The following is a 13881-nucleotide window of genomic DNA, read 5'->3' as shown; positions in this document are numbered from 1 at the left end:
TAGGAAATGTTGTGTCTATTCTCAGAAGCTATCCCTTCCACAAATTCCTCTCTTCTCCCTTTCTCAACAGAGCACAATTACTGAGTAAGGAAAGCCAGAGAACTAAACCATTTAACAGTGTAAAGGATTTTGTTACAGATGATATCTGATTCCTGAAATTACTTATTTCTCAATGGTGCCACAAACAGGTAGGAGTAACACAGGGGATGCCACACCTGTGACACCAGAGAGAAATATGTGTGTCATCTGCTCCCCAGCAGCCTCCTGGTGTCTTCCCAGAATTGTCCAATTCTTTGCCATTACATTCCCTTGCCAAGTATAAAAGGTCCTGCCTGATTCAACAATAAGGAACAAGTTGTAAAACACCTTCAACAGTTTTTAAGCTGCATCCTTGAGGTCAGGCTACTGGAAAACTGTCAGTGAGTAGGCGAAGCCATTATGTGAACAGTATGGAGTACTACAGAATTCAGGGTGTTGGCAGTATTGGGTAATTAATGTCATTAACTTTCCCAAGCAATCATTTTTCATTGAAGTTAACCATAACCGGAATACCAAAAGTTTTCTGCAGAAGATGTATAGCCTTAGTAACTACATGTAGGATGGCTACATACTCGTCTATACTCAGTGAAGAGTACAATATAGCCAAAATACACCAAGTATTACTATTTTTTTTCTTCAGTTATGAGAAGTTTTTTTCCTGTGTTTTCTCCTCCTCTCCCTAAGAACACCATTCCTCTTGGTTACTTTGCTAAAAAGGAGCTTCTCACCATAACATTCACTCCCTCCACTGATAACTGCAGTCTCTAAATACTTGTAAGGACTTATAGCTATCTTATAGCTGACTTGTCTAAAGTCAGGAAACGTCAAAAGAGAAAACAAACTACTACAGAGCTAGAGGGATTGATTTATGATGATTACAATAGAAGAACAGAAGAATAAATGTCTTATAGTTTCGCTATTTCCTAACTAACATCTGAAATGCAACAAAGAGGGGGAAAAGAGTAACACAAATATTGTCACCAGAAGAACTTCTGGAGACAGATAAACACAAAAGAAGATAAACAAGTTGACAAACTGATATATAACAGGAATTCAAAGAATCTCCCACACTCCCCTAAACTATCAATGTTTTAAATTAAAATTCTGGTGCAATTTATGCAGCCATTAGTGTCTTTGAAGCAGATACACATTTACATGGAAGGGAACTTGGTATTCCATATCACTCAGAATAGAAGGTGAAATTAGAAAAAAAAAAGTAATGAATATTTACAACAGGTAAGAAAAAAAATCATATCTACCCTACTTACTATGTAAAATTCAATACCTTCCCAAAAAAACCCTTAAGAAACAACTTAAACTTTGAAAGAGCTTATGAATTTCAAGTAACAACCTTGCCTGGAATTTCTTATAAATCATTCTACAAACAGCTGTAGCACATTTTTTTTTACATTAAACAGGATATTAAACTTGATAGGAAACTAGTGTGACTTCAGTTGGATTCCCTTTGTTCCAAGGATTTTGTTTTAATAAATCACTAACCACATTCAAAAAAGCAGCAGCCGAACACAAGGTTCTAGACAGACTTTCTATCCTGGATGCAGGGTATAAGTGGAAGAGGATTATTACCATCACCCTCAGCTACAACAGCCCAATGAATACGTCCTGGTTTATTTTTACTAAAATAAGTGGACACACATCCTTGAAAAAACAGGCAAGAGTTTAAACACACACTGAACCTAAGTGAGCATAAAAATAATTTTTTGATGGGATGCTTCTGTATGCCCCTAAACACTGCAGTTCAAGTGATCTCTAAAGCCTTTTTAGAATCTTTATAAGAGCATGGGACTGCTGCTGACAAATAACTGAAGTCCCAAACAGGCACACAAGCATGCTTACACAAGATACCCAGGAATGCACATACTTACACTGAGAACTAAAAAGTGCCCTGAGCTCTTAGAGCTTAGTACTGTACTTTACTCACTTAAAAGGCTAGACCAAGGTTTACTATTCATGTTTGCAGAAGCATTGCTTAGTTTTTATAATAGGTCCTATTACCAATGTTCATCCTGTTGAATCTGATACACATCATGCTTCTAAAAAAAACAATCTTTCTATGCGTACATGTCTGAAAAGAGAGTGGCTACACACACATAAAAAGAAAATTTGCAGCAGACTAAACAGCAGCAGCAGAAAAAAAAACATTCTCCCTACACGCTCAATTTAGCACTTAAGAAACAACCTAAGCACTGGGAGTGAGGTTTATGCTTGTTTTCAGAGCAGAAAATCTAGCTTCATCTCTCACCAGTGCATGTAACATCACAACACAGAGTAAGGCACACTTCATAAACTTAGAGGTGGCCATAAACCTGATGGGTCTGAGATTATACCCTGGAGATACACTGACAGGAGGAAACCCTGGAAACTGACACTGCTTTTCCTCACACTCCCATTAACTAACAATATTTAAACTCTGTTAGCCATCAACAAACAGCATTGTATGATTAGGTCAGATTTTAAATAATTTTAAAACAATAATAATAACAAGGTGTATCTCTGGTGAGGTAGGATCCAAGATAAATGCAGCTCACATAAGCACATATATTTTCATTGCAAAAAAAGCAAATCATAGAATCACAGCACAGAGTATTCTGTACTTAATGCTGTCTGTGTAAAGAGGCCCCAATGAAATTTTCAGGGGTGTACTTTAGAACAGGCAAATATATTTTCATTTGCTAGTCCCATTCTAATACAAAACAAAGAATCCTTGCATAAACATAGTTTTAAACCTCTTTAAACTAAACAGGAAAATTGACCAATGTTGCTTTTGTATAGTCACATAATCCTAAAGGTTAGGCTATGTAACAAAATGATGATGCAGCTATGACAAATTCTTGCAACTGTGTGGCTTCATTTCAGTTATTCTTACTATAATAACCTAGTTCTGCTATTGTTATCTTATTACCATTAATGAATTCTAGGTACATGCTACTGTTACACCTTCATTTCAATAACCTAAGAAGTTTATTTTATTTATTTTTAAATAATACTCTCACAGGTAGACAGTATAGATTCACCCATCGTGGCCCATTCAAAATTACCTAAAGAACAACAGCCAGAGACAAAACACAGTGTAAAAGTTACTAAAACATTAATAGACAGTACAGGGAGATTAAGTTTCAAGTCACCAGTATGGCACCACAGCTCACCCTCTCTCCTTGCTGCAGCTGCTGCGAGCATCTCTGCGGCGGGTCCCTGCCAAACTGCGTGAAATCTGGGGGCAGGAGAGCTGATTCCCCGGGACCCACCTTAAGCAGAGAGACAACTGAAGTACCAGGTTACGTTCCACAGCAAGCCACGCAGGCGGAGGGAAGGGGCCAGGGCCGCCCTCCCTGTCCCGCCGGGGAGAGGCGGGGTGTGACTGTGAGGGGGTCGCCTCGTCGGGGCAACCCCTTATGCTGCAGGAAATCCGAAAAAGGTGATTTACGGGCAAGGTTCATTCCCATCCCACTGAGCTGACAGTTCAGATGAAAAGTATTAATCTGGGCCCTGAAAGCTTGTTAAATAACGAACTTTACCCTTAGGCTGAAAAAAAAACCGGGGTGGGCGGGGTTGGGGGGGAAAGCAGTGTTGCACAAGCTTATCGGTGCCCACTTGCTGCAGAACATGCCCTTGCAAGAGCTCTGTATGAAGAACTACTACTATTTATATCTGTAACGCTTTCAAGTTGCTGCAAATCTCTAGACAAGATTAATACATGAAAATTACCTGCTTAAAAACACGATATCCTTATTTTCTGCCCAGCTTTTTCTATGCTGGAGGACCCTCAACTTCATCCACACTTTTTGAAGTGTTTTTTAAAGCTAAAGTTCCTAATGTAGGAGTAGAGGGAAATAAAGATAATGTGTAAAAAGCTGACTCAAAGGACTGCATAACCTGCACTTAGGCATCGGCTTAACATGGAGTAACATGGCATATGGATGGGAAGTCAAAACAGAGGAAGCATAGCACCTGTGAATTTCATTGAAGTTAACAAAGTTCAAGCAGATACTTTATACTGACAATACAATCATATTTTCCTTGAAACAATTATTTGCAGCTTACTTATTTAATCCTTTCATAATTACTTCAGATATTCATCTCAATATTCACTCATCACAGTAACAACCTATGCAGTACTCACTCAAACCATTCCAGCAAAAGCAACAAAATCACAATTAAAGACTTCCAACATGACTAAATCTCTTTGGAACCAGTCTTTCTCTGCTTACTACTCACCAGTAGTCAGGCACAAAAACGTTTTTCTATTAACGTAATCACTTAACACATGCTATCCCACTCACTTCCCAGTCTCTTGACCTTTCCTTCCTTTGGTTTGCTGACAGTTCCTCTTTTTCCAGAGAGTACTTGCACTTCCACACAATGCAGGACAGTGGCAGCTCCCAAAGACTTCGAGGTTTCTTCCAGAAACAGACTGACTGTCCACACCATGTGCATGGGATCTGAGGTGAATACCTTCACTATCAGCTGTTCTACCTCAGCAGTTTAAGAGTACAAAATATTCACTGTGCTCCAGTTTCGATTCTTTCTATCTTTTGAGCATAAACTATTGTGAGGCTTTACAACTCAAATGCTAGTTCCACCCAGTAAATATCTGACTTACAGTCATGGGTTGTAAAGCATTGAGGTATCTTTACCTTCCACTAAGTTTTGGGGTTTTGTCGGTTTGTTGGTTTGGTTTTTTTTTAAACTTGTATAAATAGTCTAAGTGATGAGTGGCTAACTGAATTGATTTTGTGTTTTCCTACTTTTGAATAACTTAAGTTTGAAAAACACTTGCTAAACATTTAAGTAATATGATCACTGATAGTGTATTAGCACTCAGAGTGTTGCAATGTAAGCATTTGTCTATAATCAAAATACTTATTAATTATAGACTACAGTATATAGACTGTATTAATTATAGACTACAGTATTAATTATACTACAGTATATAGACTGTATTAATTATAGACTACTGTATTAATTATAGACTACAGTATAATCAGTAACCTTTTCCATGCAGAATATTATCTGAAAAGTATGACTTCTGTGTACAACATATAGTCTACAACAGTTTGAATACCTGAAGTAAGTACAGCTAATGTACACCATCGAAACTTGACTTCCCATGTAGTGACAGTAAAATCTCCCAAATTTTTAATCAGTAAAACAAACAGCATGGGGAGGGGGGAGGGAGGAGGGAAATCAGAATATTAGCTTAGCTTTTAATCCACACACTTCCCTCCCTGCCCCATGCTGAAATGAATAATGAATGAACTGGGTCATGATTGCTTTCAATAAGTATGTCACAAACAATAAGACAAGGCTAAGAGTTGTAATATGGTCAGACCTCAGTGGTCTTCCTAACAATGCCACATGCTTATACAGCCACATACTATGCATCTTTTTTATGCATCAGCATACCGGGAACTGCAAAACCACAAGCACCAAAGCACCCAAGGTATTTGAATTTTGTTACGAAACTTACTATGCAAACAAAAATTAACAGAGAATTTGTGTCTGGAATCCGAGAATTTAAGCGCAACTTTCATTGTGCGTCTGGGCAGAACTGAGATTTTCGAGTGTCACCTTACATCTCCCGTCAACTCTGTCACGCAGCAGCAGCTCACCCAAAGCGTCAGTAACTCCAGCAACCCAGCTGCTCCCCTGAGTATTTCTCAGCCTTCCCTCCCGCGTTCCCCAGCCCAGGACCTCGCACCGAGACGCCCGCGGGGCGCGCCCCCGCTGCCAGGGCCGGCAGCAGCCGTAGCCCGCGGGCCGCTGTCCCGTCCCAGCTCCGCTACCAAAGGCGGGGCCGGGATCGCTCCCACCGGGCAGCCCCTGCACCGCGGCAGCAGCGCAGCCCGTGGGCTGCCTCTGCCCATCAGGTGTTTCGCATCTCTTTGTAAAGGCAGCTGTTCCCCACGCAGCCTGGACTCCAGCAACCTTGAAAATCCAGACACTTTAAAAAAAATTCTTCCCTCACTTTTAAGGAACCCCGCCACTTCAAAAGGCTTCTCCCAGATCTTTTCCTTGGAGCGATTTCCAAGCCGTTCCTTCAAGGGGACTCGCAGCCACATGCCTAGAGGAGCGACCTGGCATCTAGAGCGGGGGCACGGTCTTACCTTTGGCTCTCCCGCGTCGGGCTCCTCCTCATAGTACCCCTGGCCAGATTCGTAGGCGGCGGCGGCGGCCGGCTGCCGGGGTCCCAGGAGCACGGCGCCGGCAGCGAGGCAGCAGCCCAGGGAGAGCACCTCCAGCAAGTGCATGGTGCAGGGCGGAGCGGGGCCGCGGGGCAGCCGGAGGAATGCAGGCGAAATTATGAGGCTCCTTCTCTTCCTCTTCCCCCCTTCTCTCGCTGTCCTTCTCCCCCCTCCCTCCCCTCGCAATATCCAAGGCAGTAAAATCCGTGGGATGGAGAAGATGCGGTAGCAGAAGCTCGTAGACGACTGCAGGGGAGTTCCCAACTTTCCCAGCCGCTTCGCAAATTCTCACCAAAGTTATCCAGAGTTTGCCAGGTGAAAAACCCACCAGGAAACCGGACATCCGAGGCTGCGCTCACTCAGGAGCAGGGGAGGTGGAAAGCGCAGAGAGGAGGAGGAGGGAGGGGAAGGAGGGAGAGAGCCAGCGAGCAGCAGAGCGAGACCGGTCGCACCGGGGGAGTTCCCTTGTCTGGGGCCGGGGGCTCCGGGCCGAGGGGTTCTGCCGCTCCCGCCGCTGTGCCGGACGCCTGTCAGCGGCGGCGCGCCCGGGGGGTGCGCGGCGCCTGGGGCTGCGCGGCGGCGGCGGGGGCTGCGCATGGCGAAAGCGCCCTCTGCCTGCGCCTCTGCGTGCTGAGAGGGGCCGGCCGCCTTCCTCCTCCTCCACCTCTTCCTCCTCCTCCTGCTGCTGCTGCCGCGGCGGCGCCGCCTGCCGCTGGCGCCCTGTGGAGCGGAGCGGAGCGCACCGCGGGCAAGGGGCCGCCCGGGGCGCGCTGCGGCGCTGCCGGGGAGGGGAGGAGAGCAGAGCGGGCCCGGCCCCGCAGAGCTGGGCTCGTCCCGGCTTCGACGAGATGAAGCCCCTTGTAGGTCCAAGCCCAGAGGGGAGAGCAACGTGCCCGGCTCATTTCATTTGGCTCCGAAACCAAGAGCTGAAGTTGGGCACAACGTGCACAGAGGAATCATGCAAGGCAATTTCTGTGAATCCTAATCAGTTACTTGCTGAGCAGTGTTGGCAGCTTCACTAAAGAGAGTATGCGGCTATTTTTGGCCGGAGAAAAAAAGATTTTTTTCATGTCAGAAAGAGTACTATAATTACTTGTAGCCTTCCTATCAATGACATCTTGGAGCCGTCTTCGAAGAGAAGTAACACCCCATTCAGAGTCCTAAATAAAACTGAGTACAGATACTGTGTTCCAGTTACACTGTGATTAAAAGTTGTTTTTAAAAAATGAACATTGCAGTCAAAGAAACACACTACAGCCTGCTCAGATCTCAGCTATGCAAAAGGAAAAAGTTATTCTCTATACTATTATTTTTTGCTTGATGTGATCAGCATTATTGAACCTTGTGTAAATATTTAGAAAGCTTTTCAATTGTTTTCTGCATCACTTGAGTACATCTTTTGGTAACAAGACTGTATGGGAACCAACTGTGGGGGCAGATCCCTGACTGCCTTGATTGGATGCTGGCAGTCTCCTCATGTTACACTGCTCTTATTCTTCGGGAATCCCATTATGTAACTATTCTGGGAGCAACATTCTGGGTGTTATACATAAAGGTGTCTCTAGTAAGCCTTTAGGTACCTCCTGTTCTTTTTGACTTATTTCTTATAATTTCCAAGACAGTATTTCAGCTTGCTGCTACACAGATAAATTATTTTGGTGCTAGAAAGTAATCACTTCATTTGCAATCAGAATGAAATCTGAAGTTTAAATAAATCTGCATTTTGAGAGTTTGTATAGTTATTAGAAAATTATTGAAGCACTAACATTTTTTAAACACATTACAACAGAGTAAAGCAATGAAGTTAAGACACAGTAGAAGTTAAGCAGAACAGTTATGAAGATAGAAAATAGTGTACATAAATTAAAAGGCCCATTGTTCTTCATGGGACCCTTACAGCACTTCAGATCAAAGGAGAGGATTAAAGCCTAGAGAGACCGTAGTCCAGGATGCAAACCCCATCTAAATAGAACTACAGCATTACTGATTTGAGTTTAAACATGTTAAAATCTCTCAAAAGCATCGCAGGCTGATGTAGAAAGGAAGTTCTCTTGCAGCATGTAAATAAAACCTGCCTGAAAAATCATGCACAGATAATATTATTTCAGTAACTGAGTGCCATGCGAGGAGCCTTCCCGAAACTAAATCACAAAACAGGATGGAACATACCACTCCTGCTGTGCCATCATAATATCAGCTGTCTTCATTATGTACTTCCCCCATTCCCCAGCACTTTCATTCTCCCCCCCCCATTCATAGAACATCCATCATGGGATCAAACGTTTTTATGTAATAGAGCATTTCTACCAACTGGCCCGTATAGCAAATTTAACATGTATAATTGAAAACCAGTAATCATAGTAATAGTGGCTCAAGTCACAGTCTAATAAAAAGATTTAAAAAATAAAGTGGTTGAAATCTGTAATACTTTATAGATTCAGTGTACAAACAAATAAATATGCCATTGGTTCTGGGCCACTAAGGTTTTACGCAATCTAGACTGTATTTCTCTCCATTCCATAAAAGATGCCTAATTTAAAGGTTTACCCATTTAAATATATTTTCTCCTTCCACCATCTAATGATTAATATTCCTCTTGTGTCTTCAACTTAAACAGAAATCAGCCTACGGGACAATTAATTTACAATTCTAAGTGACCCTGTACACTGAGAGTGAACTGACCTTATAAACACAAATGACTCAAGAGATACCTTAACAGTATAGAGACACAGGTCTGGGTCTTACCCTGTTGTGTTTCAATGGCAGCAATTGAAAAAGAAAGGATTTTTTTTTTGTCAAAAGTAAGATTCCTTCAAAATATTTTTGTATTGTTTTAAGGATCCATTTAAAAAATCCAAGCCCCAATCTCTTGTTCAAGTTGGTGTAACATACATCTGACAAACACACTCCTCCCCTCTATCTAGACATACCTGGTATGTTCCTTTCAGATACATTCTGCTTCTAAAACACAGATGTGTTTCAATACCCGTTTCCTATTTCCAGTTATTAGCAAAATGAAAAGTTAGAGAGGAACCACTACAAGAAATGTGAGCTGAGACTGGGAAATAGAAGAGAGTCAACAGCAGCAAGAAAAATCAGTAGCATGCTTTCATAGTGTGGTCTATTTGCTTATTGTAGAGTTAAATACTAACAAATGTTTTCGCAGAATGTCATTTCTATTATCTTTATATTTATTTTTTCTGTTTGATTCAAAGCAATCTCCATTGCATTCTCCTATTAACTAGACATGTAGAGGCACCCAAGAGTTAAAACCATAAGTAGTATGGTTTGCTTTTTTTTTGTGTTGAAACTCACACTGGTAAGTTTCAGTGGAATTTTTGTTTGCTGTAAATCTCAAAGTTAGAAAACATTGTTCCCTGAGTGCAGCAACTCAAAAGACTGTGGAAGTGCCATTCTGGAGTCATTCCAAAAGATGAAGGCATTGTAGTAAGCTTCCTCAGTTCCTCTACAGATAGGACTCCCCTATATTTCCTCTCATGCTTAAAAGCATAGGAAAAAAAATGGATATTGATCAGTGTCTTAAATATCAATGTTCTATGTAGATACTGTAAATTAGCTGTAAATGTATAGTGGAAAAAGAAAGAAAAAGAAAAGGCAATTCAGATTCAGTGCCAAAGTGAACAGAACAGCTGCTCATTGATGCATTTTCTGACCTTGCATTATTCAATCCAAAGTTTTATTACACGTTTTTATCATATTACTTATCTACTCAGAGTAACCAGCTTTACAGAAGACTTAGCTACTGAAATATATTGGTACAGTGGATTTAGGCTGTAGTCCACTTCTCAAAATCTCTTATTTGTATAAAACATGATTTAGTGGAAATATTTAGGAGTACTGCCAGTTTTACTGAATAGGTGTGTAATGGACTTCCTCGCTCATCACAAGCACATTCAAAAATGTATCTTTTTTTGGTACATACCCTCATTTAGGAAAGGGTCTAAACATGGTAGCTTGAAGATCATCAATAGCAATTGAAATATTTTCCTTAACTTTGATCAGGCATTCTCACTGTAAAACTTAACCCGTGGGAACCTGTCGTACACCAAACCTCCAGCTAGGAATCCTAAAATGTAATTTTCTCCAAAATTATTGCCAGGAAAAATAACTTCAGTTCAATGAGAAAGACATCATTGGTGCAAAATCATTTGCTGCAATGCTTGACCTAGCAGCATGCATTTTATTATCTAGAAATGTCTCTTTTGTTTAGTATAAAAATTGGTGCCTTTTGAAAATTAACTAACAAGACAAGAATCCTTAGTCCTCAGCCCTTTGACTCCAGTTGATATGCAAGGATTACAGGATTATTGGGATTTCTTTGTCCTCAATGATTCCCTTTTAAACTGTTAAATTCAAAACTATTGGCATCCAGCATTAGAATTTCTCTATGCTACAGACGAAATGACTGCAATAGTGTAAAACCCTTGCAACCTTGGCTATAATAAGGGGTTAATATAATGCAAAAATAGACAGCACAAGGCTGCATCTCAAGAAAAGAGTTTGAATTACTCAAAGTAAATTACATGTCTCTAAAGCTGCCCTAAATTTAGAATGGAGAAAGCCCTAGCATACATTTTATTCAGCTGACTTATATTAGGATTTTTCTCTTTACCATGGTATTTCTTCCCTCTTGTGGTGTAAGGTCTCACAGAAGAACAGGTATGCATAGAATATTGATTTACATCCTGTAAACTGATTATGATTTTTATAACCTCTGACTATAAACAATAAAATGACTGATTGCAAATTTATGCTGGTTCTTAACTGAAAGTGGTGCACAATCTAAACTGTATAGCTGAAGTCATGTAACTAAATAAACAAAATTAGATTCTACAAAACATATTAGGATCTAACAGCACACAACCACTAAACATAAAAACACTTAGCATGATATATACCTTCCTGCAGTAGTCTTCCAAGTGACAATCTATGAGATAGCATATAAAATTCGGGAATATAACAGGACAGAACAGTCCTAAACCAATTCAAGAGACATTTCTATATAGTTGCTAAAACAATGCAGAAATAATTATTTCTATAAAGAGATGCAGTTTCCGCTAACTTTGTTCTTGCATACCTCTTCTCCACTCATATGTATTCTGCTGCATTACCTGCGTTTTTCTTCAGTGCTTCAGATTTTCTGTTCAATATTTTGCCTATTGTGGAAATTAAGAATATGTTAAACCCTTCAAATGTAAAATGCTGAAGTATTAAAACCTATACAAATTGTCAAAAAGTATTGACATAAATTTGCCTCCAAACACAGAATAGTGTAATGAGTTATTGTAATGATCCTTATTTTTCCTAAATAGGTTTTCTTTACCAAAGTAAATTCTTTTCGTCTATTTAAAATAACCTTTTACATATTTGAACACATACCCTTCCTTACTTAATCTTCTTATTTTAAGCTAAATAAGATCAGTTTTTCTGACATGGCTTTATAGATTTTTGTTTTCTAAAGTTACACTTATCCTTATAACTGTCATTTGAATAACCTTTAGTTTATCCAGGAGTTTATTGAGAGATGGTGCCCAACACTGAAAAGGATACTTCAAAACTGACCTGTGTTGTGCAGAACAAAACACCCCAACCTGTTTCTCTGCATGTACCTTCTCCTATGGTATTTGATAATTAGGCAGCTTCATCTTCAGCTTGCAATAAGCTGTAACTCTTGAATATCTTTTGAGGATTTTCTATCAAGCCAGGTGTTCCCTTTCCTGCAGTTGTAGATTTGACTCTTCCGACATAAGTGGAGCACTCACATTTCCCAACAGAAATCCACTATTTTCTTCTAGTGATTTTTCCACTTCCTGCAAGTTATTTCCAACTTTAAGCCTATCTGTCTTTGCTGTCCTTGCTCCCTAGATCTCATCTGTAAGTATAACAAAGTAAAGGTGTATTCCACCTGTGCTGCTCTTGATTCCTTGTGGTCAGAAAAAACGTTGTTAGCTATTACAAGGTTTAGTTAAGGGTTGAAACTTCCCTCTTGACTTGCTGATCCACACCGCAGGGTTGGCTTCAGCCCAACATACTGATTCAGACACCAAAAATGCTGAAATGTGGGGATATTGAGGTCTGAGATTCTTGCTTATATCCATCTTCATTTTTCACGTGGTTGAAAATAGTTGGAGATTAGTTTAAAAATGCTGAAAGAGAGGTTTGTGGTTTGGGTTGGGCTCTGGTTTTGTGTTGTTGGGTTTTTTTTGTTTTGAAACAGCAGGTAGTGAACTTCAGGAATTTGTTGTTATGAGAGGTTTAAACTGTGAGGTCTAAAAATGGATCAGACATAGTAATGGAGATTAGAACCATAAACTGGTTTAAAAAAAGAGGGAAAAAAAAGGTCGGAGTAGTACTATGTTGCATACCTAGTTCAATGAATGCAGATGATGGAAAAGCATGAAGGAAATGGACTACAGACAGTGTGGTCTCCTTAAAAAGACAGACAATCTAGACAGATTTGTCTAGATTTGTCTAAGCCAATAGGACATATCTTATATTTTGAGAGAAAATTAATCAATTCCTCATTTATTCAGGTCCAAACCACAAAGTAAATTTGTTCTTGTCTTTTAGTCTCATGTTCAGTCCACATATACTTAGTCATAACAAAAATACTTATTTTCACACATCATTATTGCACTAAAAGTCAGTCCAACAGATAAGGTTGGAAGGAATTACACAGGAAATCCAATTTGTAAACTGTTAATGAAATTATTAAAGAGTGCTATTGCCATCATCCTTAAACTAGATTTAAACATTCCATTGCAAAAAAGGAAAAACCTGAACCAAACCCCATGTATCAGCTTTTTGGATACATATCACAGAAAAACAGTAAAGCAGAAGTTTTGGATTTTTTATTTCCTTTTTTTCTTTTTTTAACAAATAAGGCACAGTAAAACAGGAAAGCTCCATACAAATGTTCGATCCAGAAGTTACCATTACCAACAGTTTGCATTTGTAGCATGCTTAACTTGGTTACTAAGAAGGTTTTATCCTCTGCTAAACAATTGCTTAATAAAAACTATAACATGTTCCCTTAAAAGAAAAGTATGTTTTGTTCTGAATCAAGAGTGTCATTGTTGCTATCAGACCTAGGGATGCATCCTGGGCACAAACCCAGATGGATGAGGAACCACAATCTGTGAGAATTCAAAATTTAATCCCTAACCTTTTCATTTTTCAAAAGCTGCTAAGGGAAAAAAAAATAAAAGACAACAAATTAAAGAACAAAGGTACATTGATATGCAGATTGCATCATAGGCCACAAACAATTCCTTCCTTCCCAATCTGGCCAGGAAATTTCATATTCCTAAGCACTCAGCACATGCTGACGGAGATCCTAATTCCCTGTGATATAGTGAAAGCTGCCCTAATTTTCCCCATTATCATTAATGAATGTATGTAATGAGGCATTCTTAGACCTGCTCTTGACTGCTTCTTTATTTCAGTACAACCTGTTTTTCTCTCCTTTGACCAGTTTCTTGATGTTCAACACTTCAGGCTAAACTAGACTAATGCTGACTAACTAGACTAACCACCAAACTGATGCAGGCAACATGGAATGAGATCATCACTGGGCAAAGCAGCTTCAGTACAGTACATCCATCATCCTTCTGGTTGC

The 13881-nt window shown here is 40.0% G+C and overlaps 1 protein-coding gene across 1 annotated transcript in view; it reads right to left on the bottom strand.

Moving 5' to 3' along the window:
• The window catches only part of VEGFC (vascular endothelial growth factor C), a 77769-nt gene extending 71057 nt beyond the window's left edge, over positions 1 to 6712 (bottom strand). Inside the window, exon 1 of the mRNA XM_027741601.2 lies at positions 6165 to 6712. Coding sequence (XP_027597402.1) covers positions 6165 to 6308 — 144 coding nt within the window. The 5' untranslated portion in view covers positions 6309 to 6712. The remainder of the gene's footprint in view (positions 1 to 6164) is intronic.
• Positions 6713 to 13881: the final 7169 nt, after the last annotated feature.

This window comes from Pipra filicauda, unplaced genomic scaffold (genome assembly GCF_003945595.2).
Source record: "Pipra filicauda isolate LSUMZ 115617 unplaced genomic scaffold, ASM394559v2 scaffold67_size6003252_pilon, whole genome shotgun sequence".
Lineage (NCBI taxonomy): Eukaryota > Metazoa > Chordata > Aves > Passeriformes > Pipridae > Pipra > Pipra filicauda.
This window is presented reverse-complemented; position numbering and strand designations above follow the sequence as displayed.